The 19264-nt window shown below is 35.6% G+C and overlaps 2 protein-coding genes across 2 annotated transcripts; both read left to right on the top strand.

Annotated features, from left to right (window-relative positions):
* The first annotated feature begins 1402 nt into the window (after positions 1 to 1402).
* On the top strand, positions 1403 to 6128 carry LOC130965929 (calcium-dependent protein kinase 28-like). The gene is made up of 12 exons (XM_057890686.1): positions 1403 to 1986; positions 2640 to 2770; positions 2931 to 2972; positions 3125 to 3236; positions 3322 to 3400; positions 3594 to 3763; positions 3968 to 4094; positions 4223 to 4338; positions 4447 to 4554; positions 4656 to 4718; positions 4878 to 5051; positions 5525 to 6128. Exons 1-12 carry the CDS (start codon positions 1699 to 1701, stop codon positions 5690 to 5692), a joined length of 1578 nt encoding a protein of 525 aa, XP_057746669.1. The 5' UTR covers positions 1403 to 1698; the 3' UTR covers positions 5693 to 6128.
* A 7579-nt stretch (positions 6129 to 13707) lies between these two features.
* Positions 13708 to 18001, top strand: LOC130950774 (DNA-(apurinic or apyrimidinic site) endonuclease 2). The gene is made up of 9 exons (XM_057879392.1): positions 13708 to 13971; positions 14532 to 14750; positions 14858 to 14943; positions 15342 to 15457; positions 15553 to 15633; positions 15719 to 15919; positions 16214 to 16374; positions 16454 to 17097; positions 17206 to 18001. The coding sequence occupies exons 1-9, from the start codon at positions 13752 to 13754 to the stop codon at positions 17287 to 17289; spliced, it is 1812 nt and encodes a 603-aa protein (XP_057735375.1). The 5' UTR covers positions 13708 to 13751; the 3' UTR covers positions 17290 to 18001.
* Positions 18002 to 19264: the final 1263 nt, after the last annotated feature.

Genomic DNA, 19264 nt, shown 5'->3' with positions numbered 1-19264 from the left:
CCATGTCACAAATTTTTTATGTGGATAATAACAGTATTAGTGAGTGGATAATAACAGTATTAGTGAGAGAGGAGTATTTTTTTGCTCTTTAAGCTGGGTAGGTCGAGTCATGATACTCATATTCTAAGTAGGTACGATTTGTGGTGGCCACAAATTTACTGTGGTTATGATGCCTATGTTAGTTGCTACAATTATTTCTTTACACGTAAATAAAAAGATTTTTTTTACTTCTATATTGTTAATCACGAACACTAAGCAAGGACGGTAAACATATGGTAGTTGATAAATTTTTAAATGATGCAAATTTATGTTAGAAAAATTAAAAAGAAATAAAAATTTTATACAATTCTTCTTCATTCTCTCATTATTTACACTCTTAACCGTTCAACCATGGCTATCTGTAACACTTGTTTTTTTTTTGTTGATAAGGTCTTGACCAAACCCGACCCATACTAGAAACTAATCATAACCTGAACACCAGATTCGGTATCCAAACGGTAACCCCTCCAATACTGTAACACATTTTGATCTCTAGCTCCCTCTCAACTAATCTTCACGCGGGAGCAAACCATTGGTGGTGCTTTCATGGTAACTTGACTCTCTCCCGCTGAACGTGCTTTGACATAGGCGCTTAATGAATTTTCATTCCTGTGTGTGCTATGTCGCTGCTGTTACTATTGAAGTCCCCCTTTTTCTAGTGCGGTTCTTGTCCTTGTTGAATGTCTCTGTAGAGATGCCCATTTGGTTGATGAAGAAATTGAGACTTTCGACTGTAGATTCGGTGCTATTTTTGCTATGTAATAGCCATCGTATCTCCACAGTAAAACAACAAAATTTGACTTGCTTAATTTTATCAAGACAACTTAACCACACTAAAGAACACTCTACTTGTCACCATTTGATTGGAAAGTAAACTCATAGTCACCGTTAGCCACCGTAGCCACGGCCACTAGAGACGCAGCCTTCTAAATAAGTCGGATAAATTAATCCGTATTATTTTTTATGTGATCTTCTTTAATTTTAGTCGAATTTTATTAGATCCATCACATGATCAATCTATTTTAAACTTCAGAATAAATAATTAATAATAGTCAATAATAAACAAATATTTTATTTTTATAGAATTAAAATTTTAGATTTAAAATTTAAAATTTAAAATTTAATATTTAGAATATTAATAAACATTAATACAAAATAATAAATTTTATTTACGTAACATTACTTTAAAAAAGTTTCCTTCCTTCACTTAGATATGGATTAATTCAGAACTCACAAAGTCCATTGGCATTATTTAACATGGTTATTGGTTAATCTACGCACTCACTCTTAAGCAATAATTACATATAGTACTTAAAAAAAATGATTTAAGACCAAAAATCAACAGAAAAGAGTAGTAGAGTCTGTCTGACTAACTCTCCATTCAAAAGTCCGTTTTGACCACTCCCCTCCTTCTTCCCTTCTTCCTCCTCCCTGCTCCAACCTTTCCTCTTCTCTCTCACAGATACACACACACACACAACACTTTCTTAATTCATATATCTTATTATCTTTTCTATTCTCTCATCAAATGAATGACAACTACTACCTACTCCCTATTATTATTATTACTACGACGACTAACACTCCTCATTATTATTATTCCCAACACCGCATCACCATCTCAAACAATAACTATTCTCTTTTCACTAACACTCAATCATGGGCGCGTGCTTTTCCGCATCTAAAGTCGTTAGCGGCTCCAATACGACGTCGCATCACAACAAACACAAACACCAACACCAACGGCATCACCAGCAGCAGAAGCAACGGCCTACGCACAAGCACGTGCCGTGTGGCAAGCGAACCGATTTCGGTTACGACAAAGACTTCGATGACCGTTACTCCCTTGGCAAGTTGTTAGGTCACGGTCAATTCGGTTACACCTATGTCGCAATTGACAAGGCCGATGGCCACCGCGTCGCCGTTAAGAGGCTCGATAAGGCAAAGGTAGATTTGTTTATTTAGTTATGATTAGTTAGTTAGTTAGGATTTCAGTTATTACAGCTGGAATATTTGTTGAGATTTCAAGCGTAAGTGGTGAAGTCGATTAAGGTTTGGGTGATTGAGGCTCTGCAATTCTTGATTTGGTTGTTGGATGATGATGATGCTGATGGTGTGCTCAGATTTGTTGAATGTTGACTTTCATTCGCTGAAATTTTCTGGTGTATGAATATGGTTTTTTATTTTTTATTTTTTGGAAATTTGATTTTTGTACACTAATAATGTTGGTATTTTACATTGTCAACTTATTATATAAAATGTATGGTGTATAGGTGAGTGGTGACTGAGTTTTGAGGTAGCTATTATTGAAAGAGTCAACTATTCCTAAATCCCAGTGACTTGAGTAAATAATTGGATGACTGTGTAAAAGGTTTGTTAAACTGCATCGAGATTAAGTTCTCAGATTGTGGTTGGTTATTCTAATTGTAGCTGCTCGGCTTGTAGTTACTGTGGTTCTCTCTTTTACCTGTGTATTGCATTCCTAAGGCTAAGCAGCTATTTGGTTGTGTGTTTAGTGTCAGTCTGGCCACACAGAAGTGATGTGAGCTTAGATAAAATCATGCATTTCTAAATTTATTATCTCTTGAATTTGTTGGCAGATGGTTCTTCCTATAGCCGTGGAGGACGTCAAGCGAGAGGTCAAGATACTGAAAGCACTTGCTGGCCACGAGAATGTGGTTCAGTTCTACAATGCTTTTGAAGATGATTCCTATGTGTACATAGTTATGGAGTAAGTTGGTTTCATTTTTGGCCTTTTTTTCCTTTGTGTTCATTTGGTTTTGACTAGTAATTTATTGCAATGTAGTCTGAATTTATCCTATAAAATCATGTATTATTGTCATGTTAATGTTGAGTACTTGAGTTAAGCCTCACCTCCTTTATTTTATTAGGTTGTGCGAGGGTGGAGAACTGCTAGATCGGATATTGGCCAAGTAAGTATTGTTTGTGTCAGTATTTTACTGAGCTAGGTGTCTATTCTGAATGTTCATATTGAGATTGCAGTGACGGGGCCATTAATGACTCCAATTTTCGTCCGAGCTCGATTTATTGTACCAAAACTCACTTCTTCATTTGCTTTAATCAGGAAGAACAGTCGGTATAGTGAAAAAGATGCCGCAGTGGTTGTCAGGCAGATGCTCAAGGTTGCTGCTGAGTGTCATCTACATGGTTTGGTACACCGCGACATGAAACCAGAGGTAGGGTTAAGTTCATTGGGATACCTAGCAAATCTGAGTCATATGGAGCCATTGTCAAAATTATATGTTTTTTCTTTGCATGCAGAACTTCCTTTTCAAATCAACCAAAGAAAACTCACCTTTAAAGGCTACAGATTTTGGTTTGTCAGATTTCATAAAACCTGGTGAGGAAATACTTTAATGTGCATGATTGTTTTTCCTGCCCCAACCCCCTCTTTTTTTTTTTTCTATCAAACACGGTATACTTTATTACTTTTATTATTATTACCATCATTTTCCTTTTTTTGTTTGAGTTATCAGACATCTTTGTGATCTTTATTTGACAATTATTTGTTATTTTTCGGGGAAAAAATGCAGGAAAAAAATTTCATGATATAGTTGGCAGTGCTTACTATGTTGCGCCTGAAGTTTTAAAACGCAAGTCAGGCCCTGAGTCAGATGTGTGGAGCATAGGTGTTATTACTTACATATTACTCTGTGGGAAACGTCCATTTTGGGATAAGACCGAGGATGGTATTTTCAAGGAGGTACTATACATTAACATTAGTCCATTCTTTTAAGTTTTACAATTTTTGGGGTATTGTGATCTATTCTTGTTTCTTTAGTGGCATAAATAATAAATCTTTGGCCCCTTACTTTCCTTGCCTATTGATTGTGATCAAATAATTTGTTTTACAACTTTTGTTTGTTGCTACATTAAATGTATGATCTGATATAATCTGTCCATGCAGGTCTTACGTAACAAGCCTGATTTCCGCAGGAAACCATGGCCAACTATAAGCAGTGCAGCAAAGGATTTTGTGAAGAAATTGTTGGTAAAGGATCCTCGGGCAAGATTAACTGCTGCTCAGGCTTTGTGTATGTATCCAATTGTGTGTATTTCGTTACATTTTTTTATTAAGAAGACTCTAATATGTTAATTTACAATAAAAGCTTCCCTTGATGTTTAATTGCTTTGACTTATTGTAAATTCCTGATATTTCCAGCACATCCATGGGTTAGAGAAGGAGGAGAAGCATCGGAGATTCCTATTGATATATCAGTTCTGAGCAACATGCGCCAGTTTGTGAAGTATAGCCGGTTGAAACAATTTGCATTGAGGGTAAGACAAATTAGTTAAGTTATAACCTTTGCATGTTATATGAGGCAGTAGGCATAGAATGTGATAGGTCCAGCCGTCCTGCTTTTCTCTTACCTGATAATCTTCCAGGCATTGGCGAGTACACTTAATGAAGAAGAGTTGGCTGATTTAAGAGATCAATTTGACGCGATTGATGTGGACAAAAATGGTTCAATTAGTCTGGAAGAGATGAGACAGGTAGCGTGTTAAATTTACTTGCTTTGTAACTAGTATCTTAATACATTACCAATTAGTGAGTAATTATTCCCTTAACTACGGTTTCCCCCACTTTTGCTCAGGCTCTTGCTAAAGATCTACCTTGGAAGTTGAAAGAATCGCGCGTTCTAGAGATATTGCAAGCGGTGAGTATGCGTGATATTGTGCAGACAGTACACATAATCAGCCATAATTCAACTTTTAAGACATGGAGTTTCTTTGGTGATTGATGATAGTGATCTTGGGAATCTTAATATTGCCTTTGGCTTGTTAAAATAGTAAAATTCAATCTTATATATTTGCAGATAGATAGCAACACAGATGGGCTAGTGGATTTCACCGAGTTTGTGGCTGCTACATTACACGTTCACCAATTGGAGGAACATGACTCTGCAAAGTGGCAGCGACGATCACAGGCTGCTTTTGAGAAATTCGACATAGACAAGGATGGATATATTACTCCGGAGGAACTAAGAATGGTTGGTCTCTGTCTTTTTTAAAGCTACCCAAACATTTTTTAAAGAAGTTTTTTCTCTCAATTATTTAAAGGTTTAATTACTCTGGAAGTCTAGTTTAAATATTTGCAATTAAGCCTCTAATTTCACAACAATTTTCAATCACATCCCTATAGTTTAAACATTTTTATTCAATTCCTTATATTAACAAATATTTTTCAACTAGGTCTCTCTAATTAATAAATCTTGTAAGTTGTAACCAAATCCCTATACTAAAGAATGTTTTTTTTAGAGTTTTTGTCTAGTTTGGGAGTTTAAAAAGTTTTAAACTAAATGGACCTATTTGCAAATGTTTGTACAGTATAGGAATTTTATTATAAATATTTAAACTAGAAGGATCTAATTAAAAATTGATTAAGATACTATAAAGGTTTCCAAAGTAATTTAACCTTATTTAAGATTTTCTGCAACTAATGTAACCCTTTGGCCGTTTTCAGCATACAGGATTAAGAGGTTCAATTGATCCTCTGCTTGAGGAAGCTGACATTGACAAAGATGGAAAAATCAGCCTTCCAGAATTTCGCAGACTCCTAAGAACTGCAAGCATTGGTTCTCGGAATTTGCCAAGCCCCAGCGGCAACCGGCGCACTACAATCTTAGAATAGAGGTTGTTTCGGAGTCTGAGGCTCAGTTAAGCAAGTTTTGTGAGTGGAGTAGAGTTCCTTCTAAGATTATCTTCTGTGCAGATTGTGCTGAAGCCATTAAGACTGTTATCTATTTCTGCATTTTTCTTTTCGCTCGTCTGCTCTGACAATCTATGGAACTCGAACTCCAGTTACAGTGGCGTGCGCCCCGCACAGTGATTATATTCCTTAAGGACTACGTCAAGAGGTTTTTGGTAGAGTTTGTGCATAAAATATTTTCAGGTTTCATCAGTGTACATGATTTATTTGTGGGGGGTGTTCTTGGTTTGTCATTCATGTAATAATGTGTAACTATAAATAAATATATCTTCTAGTCAGAAAAATTGGGGGAAAAATGAAAAAGGAAGCAGCAGCAAATGAACAAGAAATATGTTGATAGAGTTCTATTGTCTTGCCATTTTCAAACTTTTCTTAGTTTAGTCATTTCCTCCCAAAAAAGCAAGTTCGACCTGGTATTGTGCTAATGATTACATTACATGTGGTGTGTACTGATTTGAATATGAAGTGTAGCTAGAACTGAGTTTTTTTTTGGTACATAAACCCCAAAAGCATCTTAGTAAGCTTCCCACTATTGATGATACGATTTTGCTAGCCACACTGAGGTAGAAGTAGAATCATGTAACAATAATGGATAATGATAAATCTTCACAAATACTCTTCCTAAATCCTAACAACTAAATATAGGAAGTTTTACAAGGTGCTAAATACATTTAATTAAGTATTAGAAAGATTATTAAACATTAAATACCATTCTTTTTTAAGGATCACTTTGCTATCCGATTTATTTAAAAGTATTTCTGTGATAAGATAGCATTTGTTTTGAGGTATTGGGATAGAGATCGAGAGACTAGGATTCAGTATCATGTTTGTTACTTTAGAGATTGGTACTAAAATTTTAGTATCTGTCTCTAAAATTTCAGTATCTCCAAAAAATGGAAACACATGGATTGAAATTTTTTAGGATAAAGACGGAAAATTTAATAATATTTTATACCTAAAATACTTCTATTTTAATTAATTAATTCTAACTTTATCTTTTATGCAAATTAAATTAGAGTTTCATTCTTATTTCAATCTCTGTCTCCAACTTTATACTAAATACAATACTAATACTTATTTCAATCTTTGTTTTTTCGTCTTTGTCTCCCAATCTCAGTCTCTTAGTCTTTTTCTTTCGACGCTAGCTAAGTATTTGACATAATATGAAAAAACGGGAAATTTGTCTGTTGAATAACTTGAATAATACTCTATGCAGGATGGTTTTATGAAAAAATGAAAGAAAAATATGTAATTGACTCATTGGTCAACTTTGGATTGAGAATGCATTATTGTTGATATTGGTCCTTAAAAAAATGAAGTATAACTGTATTTCTTAAAGATTTATACCTCAGTACCGCGGCAAACCCTTAAATGGAGCTCAGTACCGTGGCGGATTAGTCCTTGACCTGTCGGATTAGGGGATACCGTGGAAACAAAAAAAAAAGATTTATACCTCAACTTGATCAATTTGACGTTGGAAAAAGGTTGATGCTAACACCTTACGGAAAAAAAATAAGGAGGGTAGTGTTCTTTAAATTCGAAAGTCTAAATTTTAAAATTTAAATTCTAAATTATGAATCTTATCTCTTAATTTAATTTTAAATGCTAAATTCTAAAATTTAAATCTGAATTGGATATAAAGTATAATAAATAAAGAGTTAAATAAAAACAAAAGATTTAAATTTTTTAAATTTAAATTTTATTTTAGAGGATAAAATGTGATTGATAAAAAAAATATGAAAAAAATTATTTAAAAATAAAAGAACAAACTTTACCTTCTTAAATGAAAATTTAAAATTTAAAGAGTTTAAAATTCTAAAATATTTAAAGATTAATCTTAAAGAATTACTCACGTGAATTAAATTAGTTATTTTTTTTAATTTATGATATGAACTTGATAATTATTAATATATGAGATAAAATTTGTTACTCGAGTGAATGTTCGCGCCAGAAGCAGCTGCTTTAGCCATACAATCTGTAACACTATTTGCATTCCTCTTATTAAAAGAATAGAGACTCTCCAATTCCAATTCATAACCTCCTGTATATACTTTGCCAAATCCCATTCTAAAATATCCTTACCAAGCATTCTTTGGTTTACCAAGAAAAGAGTTTCTAAACAGTCTGTTTCACAAATAACCTCACGAAATTCACTTTCCCAAACAAGAAATAAACCTCTCCAAATTGTATACAATTCAGCAAAAAGAACACTGCATACTTCAACTTTTCCAGTGCAACCTTTCAACTAACATCAATCAGGATTGCGAATGATATAACCAAAACCAGTATAGCTAAAAAGAGCAAAACAGCTAGCATCATAATTCAATTTAACAGAATGAACTGGAGGTAGAACCAATGCAAACAAAGCAAAGGAGGAGACAGATTGATGCATAGCAAAAATAGTGTGAAACTCCCTTACTGAACTACGAATCAAACTCACCACTTTACTAGCACTTCAAGAATCATCTATATTAAATAAGTCATGATTCCTGCTTCTCTAAATCCACCAGATGGTCGAAAAGAAAAGAAAAACATCTCCACTCCTTGCACCTCTGTAGAGCCAATCACGTAAATCCGAGTTATCTGAATACAGGCTTAAAAGGTTCCAGACCTCCTTGGCACTAGGACACTCCGGAAGACAATAAAAAATGGATTCAGAACCATTTTGACACCGATGACAGGTGCTAGATAAAGTTAAGCCACGACCCAAACGAAACTCTGCCATAGAAATAGCATTATAAAGACTGAGCCAAATCAAGAACTTGTACTTCTCAAGAATATGCAGTCGTCATACCCACAACCAATTATCATGCTCATTCTAGTCAAACTTTCTTTTGGCTAGCCAACTGTACCCACTCCTAGCTGAGTAAAGTCTAGAAGATGCCACATCCCACGACCAACCTGAACTCTCTCCAGCATTCAAATCTGGATTATAAGCATTCAAACACTGTTGGACATTTTCTGGAATGATAGAGAAAATATCATGGAGATTCTATTGACCATCTTTCCAAACGTCTCTAATAGTTAAATCAGAGTCAGATATATGTACAAAAGGGACATCTTGAGCAATTGGGCCCTCAATACTCCAATTGTCAAACAAAAAAAATTGATCAAGTGACCCAAACGCACCAAGAGAAGGCATCCTTAAGAGCACCAAAAGCCTTTGAGATACTCTTCCAAACATGAGAAGCGTTGCAAGGGACAGGGCCATCTAAAACTCCCTCATTCCTCAGATACTTTGCCCTTAATAGAGCAACCCAAGACTTGTCTTGACAATGAAAAAGTTGTCAAACCAGTTTACTAAGTAAAGATATATTAACACATGCAGGATCTCTAACACACAGGCCACTAAATTTCTTTGGAGTGATCACGGTCCTCCAATTAACAAGAGAAAGACCTCTAACAACAACTTGACCCTTCCAAAGGAACTGTCTCATCATAGAAGACAATTTATCACAAATCCAATTTGGAAAAAAAGATACATGCATATGATAGACAGGAATGGATACTGCCACAGAATTGATCAGGTAAAGTCTTCCTACTTTATTTAGAAGCCTTCCTTTCCAGTTAGCTAATCTTCCCCTCACCTTTTCAATCACCGAATGAAAAGAAGCCTTACTATTACGGGAATGATTAAGGTTAACTCCAAGATATCTTCCTAAGTCCAAAGCAAAATGTATTGGAAAAACACTAGTAAAAATATCTCTTCTCCGAGCAGTCACATTTTTAGAACAAAAAGTTTTAGACTTTTCAAGATTCACTTTCATGCCAGATGCCTTGCAAAAAATGTTAAGAGAATGCATAACCATTTAGACCTGACTCTTTGTAGTCTGACAGAAAAGTAAGAGATCATTTGCAGACATCAAATGAGAAAATTTTGGGCCACCCCTAGTGACAGAAACTGGTTTTCACACACCCTCGACCACCTTATGAGATATATAGCAAGCAAGTCTTTCCATACAAAACACAAATAAGTAAGGAGACATTGGATCGCCCTGTTTAAGCCCCCCTTCTAAGAGTAAAACTATCCAATCTATTCCCATTCCAGATAATAGAAAGAGATGATGCACGGACACAATTCATAATCAAATTAACAGTGATGATAGAAAAACCAAAAGTAGTGAGAGTACTCTCCAAAATCCTCCAATCCACCCTATTATAAGCTTTTCAAGATCAATTTTAAAAGTAAGAGTACATTTCTTGAATTTTGTGTGCTTCATGAAATTCAAAATTTCTTGGGCCACAATAATATTATCAGGAGCACCACGACCTGGAATAAAACCTCCTTGTAAAGGACTAACAATATCTGGAAGAAAAGACCGAAGCCGATTAGTCAATACTTTGGTGATAATTTTATAAACAACATTACACAAGCTAATAGGCTTGAAATCCTTCATAAAGGTAGAGTTTAATAAGCACAATCAGAGTTTCCATGATGCTAGGATTTAAGTACTCTCCCAAAAAAGTGCTCCGAACAATATTCCAAATCTCAGTGCCTACTATCTCTCAATATTCTTTAAAAAAATAAGCTTGAAAGCCATTTGGACCAGGAGCCTTAAAAGGGCTTATACTGAATACTGTTGACTTGACTTCTGCAAAAGAGACATGGTCAATTAACCTAGCACAAGCCTCGGTGCTTAGAGTGGGCATCGGAACATTCCCTAAACAATCAACCTCAACCTCTTCCGTTGTACCAAAGAGATTCTTGTAAAAAGAGAGGGCTTCTTCCTGGAGAATATCTAGATTAGTAGACCAAGACCCATCTCTAACATATAATCAATGTACTCTATTATGGTTTCTACGCACCAAAGTCTGAAGATGAAAGAATTTAGTGTTTCTATCCCCATACTTGACCCACTGCTCTCTAGATTTCTGGTACCAAAAAAGTTCCTCTTGCAATAAAAGCCTATTATAATCTTTCCTTAATTCAGCTTCTTTAATTCTAAGAGATAACACATCGGTAATCTCCAAACGCCGTTGAATCTGATCAATATGATATTCCAGGTTACTTTTTCGCACAAAAATATTTTCAAAAATCTTTGAGTTAAACTCCAAAGAAGCCTGTTGAACCATCTTAAGCCTTTCAGTAACGCCTCCAAACTCTTGATTCCAAGCCTTACTAATAACATGTTTATAAGAAGGATGTGTTGCCCATGCAGTTTGGAACCTAAAAGGACGAGAATCTTTCACTCTGGGGCCACCATGACAACGAACTAAAATAGGACAATGATCAGAATGAAGCCTGCTAAGAATTTCAGAATAATCCTCAGAAAATATTGTCATCCACGCCTCATTAACTAGAGCTCTATCCAACTTTTTAGCCAAGTCCTTGCCAGCCTGAACTGCTCTATACCAAGTATATCTCCTACCAGTCATTTTAAGATCAAAGAGCTCACAGTCATCTAGAGTAGTAGCTAATAGACTAGCTTTGTGAGAAGAAAAATAAGCACCTGTACTGTCGTCTGGCGCCACAATCTTATTAAAATCACCAACGACCATCCACGGTCCATTATGGCCTGAATTAGTAGAACGCAAATGATCCCAAAGCATACTTCTTTTTTCGAATTGAAGACTCTCATACACTGCACTACAAAAGCCAAACTAAGTTACTCACACTCACTTTCACTGTGATACATTGGTCAATTTGGTCAATAACCACACAAGAAGCATTAGCAATAGAAGATAGAAACCAAATGCCACCCCTATGTCCTACTGCTTCCTCAATACTAACACAATGAAAACCTAACTTATCCCAAAAATTCTTCAAATTATTAAACATGGTATGAGTCTCAAAGAGAAAGAAGAAAGATGGTTTATATATTTTCACCAAATTTTTGCAATGCACACGGGCCATCTTGTTATATGCACCCCTCACATTCCAGGCTATGATATTGAAACTATCCATAAAAAATAGCAAAAAGGGAGCTCTAATAACAAACCCGAGACTCAACATGATGTCCCTGTCTTCGACGATCCCGCCTTTAATGGACTCTCAAGTTGCAGCACAATTTTCTCCGTCGAAACTTGCGCCACACCCGTCGTCGATGCTCCATCCTTATCTACTGGTGAATTCTGCAAAGAGTTTGGGCGAGGACACTTTCACACAGTGCTATTTGTTGTCTCAGCTTGCTACTGATGATGAACATTGTGCCGGGTTCCCGAAGAAGCCACACTAACCGGTTTTTCAATATTGATGCCCCTGCTTAATTTTACTTTGGATCTAGTAGCATGTGTTGTACGTTGGTGATTAGGTCTTGTCCAAGTATTGGTAGCCTTGTTAGGAGTCTTCTTTATTTTTGGTTGGACTTGATGGGTGCTAGGAGAAGGTTTTTGACTCATTTTATACTTTCCTTTCCGAATCACTTGAGTCCAGCCTTCCAAATCCTCATGTTGTGCATAGTCTACATGAACAACATGCAAATTACTCTCCACCAAATCTGGGACAGCAACATTTACAGTCTCATCTCTAAGATTCTTGCCAAAATTAAAACTTGCCTTTTCCACATGCACTGGATTTTTTGAATTTGAACTTTTTGGCTGCTTTGCTACATCGCCGACTACCTTGGCATTAGTTCCTCCCGCCGCATTGCTATCAGTCTTGCACACCTTCATATCATGACCAAACTTGAGACAGGAGTTATAAATAAGGTGAAGACTTTCATATTCAACCTCATATTCAACACCTTCAATAAGAATCTTCTTAGTCACTAGAATTCTTAGTCACTAGAATTTCTAATTCTGTCTGAACATAGGCTCGAGCATATTGTCCTCTTTCAGCTAATTTTGTTGCCAAATCAATCTTGACGGAAATGCTAGCTGCAGCCGCAACACAGAGCATTGCATTTTCTTGGTAGCACCAAATTGGTAATCTGGAAATTCTAATCCACGCTAAAGTTGCTCCAAAACAGTTTTCACTTGATCTAAAATCTTGATCCCAAGGCTTCATTGTCACAATTTTCCTCAATCATCCATGGACCTCCTAAGAGAACTTTTTCTCGCTCCTCAGCCACATCAAACTTCACAAGAAAGTAGTCAAACCACACGTCCAATAAATCAAAATATCCCTTAATCCGCCATATATCGTTCGGAGTTTATGAGACAATGCAATGTAGCTATAATGTTTACCTAGCACTTTAATCACTATAACATCCTTATAAGGTTCTGCAAAACAATTCTTAGTTTCTTGGGTAACTCGGTGGCAAGAGATCTCCTTACTTCCCAGAAACTACCGCAATGTTATCTCCCGACAAAGTTTCAACGAGTGAAAAAGTTTTAGCAATTTTAAAATCCACAACGTTGTCCCTGAAAGAAACCTTCAAAGGTTTAGAAATCCCTCTCGAAATATGATCCTCATTTTCTCCTGATGCAAGTCCTCTTCGCTCTCCCCCTTATCTCTTCCGCTGACATTATCGATTGCCTCGCCGTGTTTCACCCTCAAAGTCTCTTTTCCGTTCACTCCACCGCTCATCTTCGATTTTTAAAATTGTACAGTACGGAGTACGTACTCCCACTAAACCTTGCTAAATTAACCTATTTAGATTGGTCGAGTGGTTCTATTCATTTATTTACTTATATAAATATCAAAATTTAAATTTTGTCTTGTGTAAATAATGATTTATGGGCCAATCACAGGCTCTTAAATAGAATTTAGATTCACGGATTTGAATATTCTAAAGTTTGAATTTTACTAGTGTGATTTTTTACTATTAATTTTATAGGTGGGGTCAAAAATAAATATGAAAAAGAAACTATTCAAAGATAGAAGATCATACTTTACTCTTTAAAATAAAATTTAAACTTTAAAGGATCCAAATCCTAGATTCACGATAAATTAGTTCATCTGATTAGGGATTACTATCGACAACTAATGAAAAAAAAAATCTATCATGGGCTAATTACAATATTAACCCCGTTAAGAACAGACCGGCCACGCTGCGAGCTGAGCAGAACCGCGAAAGGAAGGCGCGAAGAGAGAGAGAGAATGAAGATAGTGACGTACAACGTGAACGGCCTTCGGCAGCGCGTAGCGCAGTTCGGTTCTCTTCGGAATCTTCTCAACTCTTTCGACGCCGACATCATTTGCTTCCAGGAGACCAAGCTCCGCCGTCAAGAACTCACCGCCGATCTCGTCATGGCCACCGGTTATGAATCCTTCTTCTCCTGCTCCCGCTCCTCCCAGAAAGGCCGTACCGGCTATTCCGGTAACCAACCTCTTCGCAACACTCTTCCTTTGCCCTTCACATTTTCCATGCAAATCAAAACTCTCAAATCGCGTTCCCCAATCTGTACTTGCTTAGGGCGAGTGGAATTTTTTGTTTATCTTTTAAATATTTGTATGAATTTTGTAAAATAATGAGAGTTGGAAGAAAAATCAAATTTTAGAGTAGCTTCTAATAAGAAAAAACAATTTTTCAGCTTTGTCAACTGTGTTGAGAAATAAAAATGACATTTTTTGAAAGTGAGAAACAAATGCGACCGTAATCAAAGTATACAATTTCAAAATCCTTTATAATGTTATAGTTGTAAAAGTTAACCTCTTTTGTTGATTGTTTGAAAAATTGATTTGCTTGCATTGTGTGTTTGAATGAGCATATCTGTTTGAGTTTGACATGGCTTATAATAAAAAAGCAAATGCTTAGAGTAGTTTTATTCTCAAGAATACTATTTTTTACAAAGATGCCTTAGTACTGTTCATCATGAGGAGTTTGTGGAATAGCATTCTTCCTTTAAAGCAGTGAATTCTGTTGATTGTGTTGTGTAGGTGTCATCACATTTTGTCGTGTGAAGTTGGCATTTGCAAGTGGTGAAGTAGCCTTGCCAGTATCAGCAGAAGAAGGCTTCACTGGTCTTATGGGAAACTCCGAAGCTTACAAAGTCGAATTACCTTTCCTAGCGGAAGATATTGAGGAATTTTCACAAGATGAGCTTCTTAGTGTTGATAGCGAAGGGCGATGCGTTATCACTGATCACGATCACTTTGGTGAGTGTCCTGTGTACATATGCTTATTGAAATAATTAGAATAGAAAGCTCGCTCCCTTGTTTACCCGGTTACAATTTTAGCATGAATTTATATTTGTTCTGTCCAGTTCTTTTCAATGTGTATGGACCAAGAGCCGGAGGTGATGACGAAGAAAGGATTCAGTTTAAACAAAAATTTTACCAGATATTACAGGTATTTAAAATGTTGATATGGTTTTGGAACAAATTAATTATATGACTAGTGTATAATTTGGGACAAGGTTCGGGATTCTCCAAACCAAACTAATTGGTGAAATTTGAATTAGCTTATTCAACTGTAAAAAGGTGATCATAAAACCATTTGCCTCTCATATATTTAGCATAAACCTGACTGAAATTAAATCTGGTAGTTTCTCTTTTTTTTGGGTGTATGCTGGCTTGTAAATTATTCTTAGGAAACTGTATTTAGTTTTCAAAAATTTGGATATGTTAATATCAACGTTTGTACTCACTTTTGTTTCCTCTGTTTCTTTGTTTTGAAGAGCCGAGAATTTTCTATGTTTTAGTGTTTATCTTGTTCTGTTTCATTGATATTTATAGTTTCTCTATTAGAAAAGATGGGAGTCTCTTCTGCATAAGGGAAGGAGAATAATTGTTGTTGGTGATCTCAACATCGCGCCATCTGCAATTGATCGATGTGATGCAGGACCTGAGTTTGACAATAATGAGTAAGCTGAATGCCAGAGTTATATATGAAGTACTTCACTACTTCTAAATATCAGTAATATGCTGCTAATCATTTCTTCACCTGAATTTTGTGTAGGTTTAGAAGATGGTTCAGATCAATATTACTTGAAAATGGAGGTCAATTTTCTGATGTCTTCAGAACAAAGCATCCTGATAAGTATGGTGCTTGAGCTACGTTTATTGTTCGATGTCAATGGTGCCAAGACTGTTAGTCAATTTTTACGTTTCGATCTTTTATGCAGAAGGGAAGCATATACATGCTGGTCGCAAAGTACAGGTGCTGAAGTATTCAACTTCGGCAGTAGAATTGACCATATTCTTTGTGCTGGTTCATGCTTACATGAATCAGATGACATGCAATGCCATAGCTTTGTAAGATGCCATGTTCAGGAGTGTGACATTTTGACACAGTATAAACGGGCTAAACCTGAAAGCATACTAAGGTAATATGCATGCATTGCATATGATGTAAGTTGTAAGCTATTTATTCTGAGTTATTTTGGAAAATAATTTTAAATATTTGGTTCTACCATAACATGCCCTTTATTATGTACATGGGAGCTGCAAATATCATCTCCTTCCTTTTGCAAGTTGTGTTTCTTTTGTTTAGTTGACATATATTTGTACATCTTCCCACTTATGTGGTTCTTTAGCAGTACTGTATCATATGTTCAAGATTAGTGCTGTTTGCCTTTCTTGACACTAGAATATAAGTTTTAACTTTAAGATATGCTCAGTGCACACAGGTGGAAAGGAGGACGGAGCATTAAGCTGGAAGGATCTGATCATGCCCCAGTTTTTATGACTTTAGTTGATATTCCTGATGTCTCTTTACATAGTACTCCCTCTTTATCTTCTAGATATGTTCCCATGGTTCATGGCTTACAGCAAACTATAGGTATAAAACATGAATGACATTTAAATAATAAAATAAGAATTTAATCTTTTGTTGTTTCTGAGCCTTTTTTTGTTTCCAGTGTCAGTTTTGATGAAAAGACAAGTTTCTGAGGGCACCGAAGAACCAGTCGAAAAAACTGCTTTGCCTGCCATGTTTCCATGTGATAATAGTAATTATCCTCCAAGCCAGGGTTCTGAAGGTAGCATTTTGGAGTTCAATGATACTTGTGGAAGTTCTCCTCAGGAGGCTGTTTCAAAATCAGGAAGTGAATATACAAAATCAATAACCATGCAGTGCAATGTATCCAAGAAAAAGGCTAGAAATCAATGGTCCCAGCTCTCCCTTATGTCATTTTTCAAGAGAAGTTCAAATATTGAAAATGGTGCCGATGACTCTTGTACTGATAATTCAGATAATAAGACAGAAACCTCACAACCTGACCCTTGCGAACTTGAAACTCAGTCGGTGTGTGATAATAGTGACAGTCCCAAGCAATGTAGGTTGGATACTGATGCATGTGATCAGAATTTAGCTAAACTAACTGAGAGTTCTATAAAGAAAGAAAAGAGTAATATGGCTTCACTGGAATGGCAAAGAATTCATCAATTGATGCAGAACAGTATACCACTCTGCAAGGGCCATAAGGAACCATGTGTTGCTCGGGTAGTGAAGAAACAAGGACCTAATTGTGGACGCCGTTTTTACGTTTGCTCCCGTGCTGAGGTAATTCACCTCCGTAGTGGTTTTGAATATCATGCTTCTGCTGCAAACCATGCATCTTTTCTGCCAATTCAGACTTGTGTTAATATTAACATGTGTTTCTTCTTACAGGGGCCTTCGTCTAACCCGGAAGCAAACTGTGGTTACTTTAAATGGGCTGCTTCAAAGTCTAGGAACGAGAAAAGCAGCCACTGACATTTTAACCAATGAACTAATAATGCTTATGGAGTTACCAGCTTCCTATTTGAAAGAGCTGCCTCTCCTGATAATCCTCCCTGTAGATTCCCGTTACAGGTATGAATCTTAGTCATAATCAACCGCATGCATGAATCCGCCTATCAGAGATTGTGGGCGTTTCTCCATAAAATGAGAAAAACAAGGACCAGATTAGGAATTGTATAGAAGTGTTAGTCGGCAAGAATGCTCCTTCTCGGCATGTGATCCGTACTTCCATTGAGACCCGACTCCCCGACACCAAATCATGGCGACCGGTAGCTATTTCGACACTTATTTTCTGGAGTTTCTGCTGTAGTTCTTGTTTCTATGCCATGCTTGGTCTAAAATGTGCCCATTCAAGATGAGTAATAGTTTTACTTTGACTGTAACTTATGGATTTTTATCTCCAGTTCATTTCTTTTTGGCTGAAAGCTTAACTAGAGGCTAGTGGCCACTTGAAGATGCAGAATTGTGGTAATTAATTATCAGGGTCTATGATCCATTGGTGGTAGATTCCACATATGAAGAATACAGTTCAATTAACATTACTTTGGTGCACTACTTTGTTCAATGTTCAGGGAGATAGCCTATGAGTTTCAGATCCTCTATTTATCCTCATAAATGAATGCTAAGATTTGATTGACTTTATCATTCTAAATAGACAAACAAAGAATGCCAAGTTCCCATGGAAGCCTTATGTCATCTTTCATATACTTCTCTTTAACAGTCTTGATTTTATTTTTAAAAAAAGAATCATGAAAAGATGAATTATCCTTTGACTAAAATCTTATTTTGTATTAGTTAAAAATATAAGCATTGTGATTGACCAATAAAGAAAAAGAGAAGAAAGAAGAAAAAAAAGCATTTAAAGTGAGAATAAATACAAAGGATAATAGCAACCTTAACCGAAATACTAACGGGTTTCTTATCTTGGTTATGTTGAAGCAATTTTGCAACCTTAGCTAATTAACAATCTTACCCTACCATGTGGTGTTGAAGACAAGATTCAACTTCCGATTGTGTCAACTGTCAAGATTGTAACACACTAACATGTGCCATTGTGTGCCATTGACTTAGGGTGCCACCAAAATCCAAACACGCACCAGCTGTATAAGTACTACCTTCAATTTTTATTGTCATTCTCCCCCCCCCCCCCCCCCCCCCTTTTTTTTTTATTTTAAACATTAGCCATAATTGACGGATTGCGCCCATTATAAGCCAATGGAGGAGAATGTTATTGCAATCAAATTTTAGAAAAAACAATAGCCATATAAGAGTACACATCTAAGTCGCTTCTTATCTATTTTTTTTAAGGACAAAGTGATTCTTATAAAAAAAGAAAAAAGGGACACTGGCTCTGACAATACGATTCTTCTATTAAAAAAATTCATTAAATAGTAATAGAAATTAATTTTATAGGAATTTTATTTATAATTTATAAAAATTTTAAATATCTACAAACTATTAATAAATTTATTTTTAAATTTTTTTCATCAGTAATAGTTAATTGGAGAAAGTTCATTGCAAAAAGACATCACAAGAAAAAAAAGTAATTACAATACTAAAACCTTTTAAAAAGAAAAAATAGCATAGCACAAGAAATGAGAGAAGAGAATGGGATGTTGATGGTGTTGCTGTTGGTATTGATAATAGTAGAAGAGATAACGATGATGACAAGATATGATTGCATAATTAAAATAGTATAGGTAGAAATTATAATGATGACAGAAGAGAAAGACAGTGATAGTGATGATAGTAGCTAGTCTTATTGTAAAAGAAAAATTGTGAGAAATTTAAAACCCCCAAAAATTACAAATAAAAGTCCCACAATACTAATTTTTGTTATTATTTAACAATTTTTTTATAAAAAAAAATTGTATTGTCCCAAAATAATTTTGTTAGAGGCCAAAATATTCTTTTTTTTTTTTAGATAAAAACCGTCTTATCATTGGAA

Source organism: Arachis stenosperma, chromosome 1 (assembly GCF_014773155.1).
Source record: "Arachis stenosperma cultivar V10309 chromosome 1, arast.V10309.gnm1.PFL2, whole genome shotgun sequence".
Lineage (NCBI taxonomy): Eukaryota > Viridiplantae > Streptophyta > Magnoliopsida > Fabales > Fabaceae > Arachis > Arachis stenosperma.
This window is presented reverse-complemented; position numbering and strand designations above follow the sequence as displayed.

What these genes read in the sequence shown, in the direction of transcription:
- LOC130965929 (XM_057890686.1), top strand. Translation starts at nt 1,699, where the DNA reads ATGGGCGCGTGCTTTTCCGCATCTAAAGTCGTTAGCGGCTCCAATACG. An exon ending in GTCAGATTTCATAAAACCTG is followed by an intron (nt 3,401 to 3,593) that starts GTGAGGAAATAC and finishes GAAAAAATGCAG; the next exon opens with GAAAAAAATTTCATGATATA. An exon ending in GTCTGGAAGAGATGAGACAG is followed by an intron (nt 4,555 to 4,655) that starts GTAGCGTGTTAA and finishes ACTTTTGCTCAG; the next exon opens with GCTCTTGCTAAAGATCTACC.
- LOC130950774 (XM_057879392.1), top strand. Translation starts at nt 13,752, where the DNA reads ATGAAGATAGTGACGTACAACGTGAACGGCCTTCGGCAGCGCGTAGCG. An exon ending in CACTGATCACGATCACTTTG is followed by an intron (nt 14,751 to 14,857) that starts GTGAGTGTCCTG and finishes TGTTCTGTCCAG; the next exon opens with TTCTTTTCAATGTGTATGGA. An exon ending in ACGTTTGCTCCCGTGCTGAG is followed by an intron (nt 17,098 to 17,205) that starts GTAATTCACCTC and finishes TTCTTCTTACAG; the next exon opens with GGGCCTTCGTCTAACCCGGA.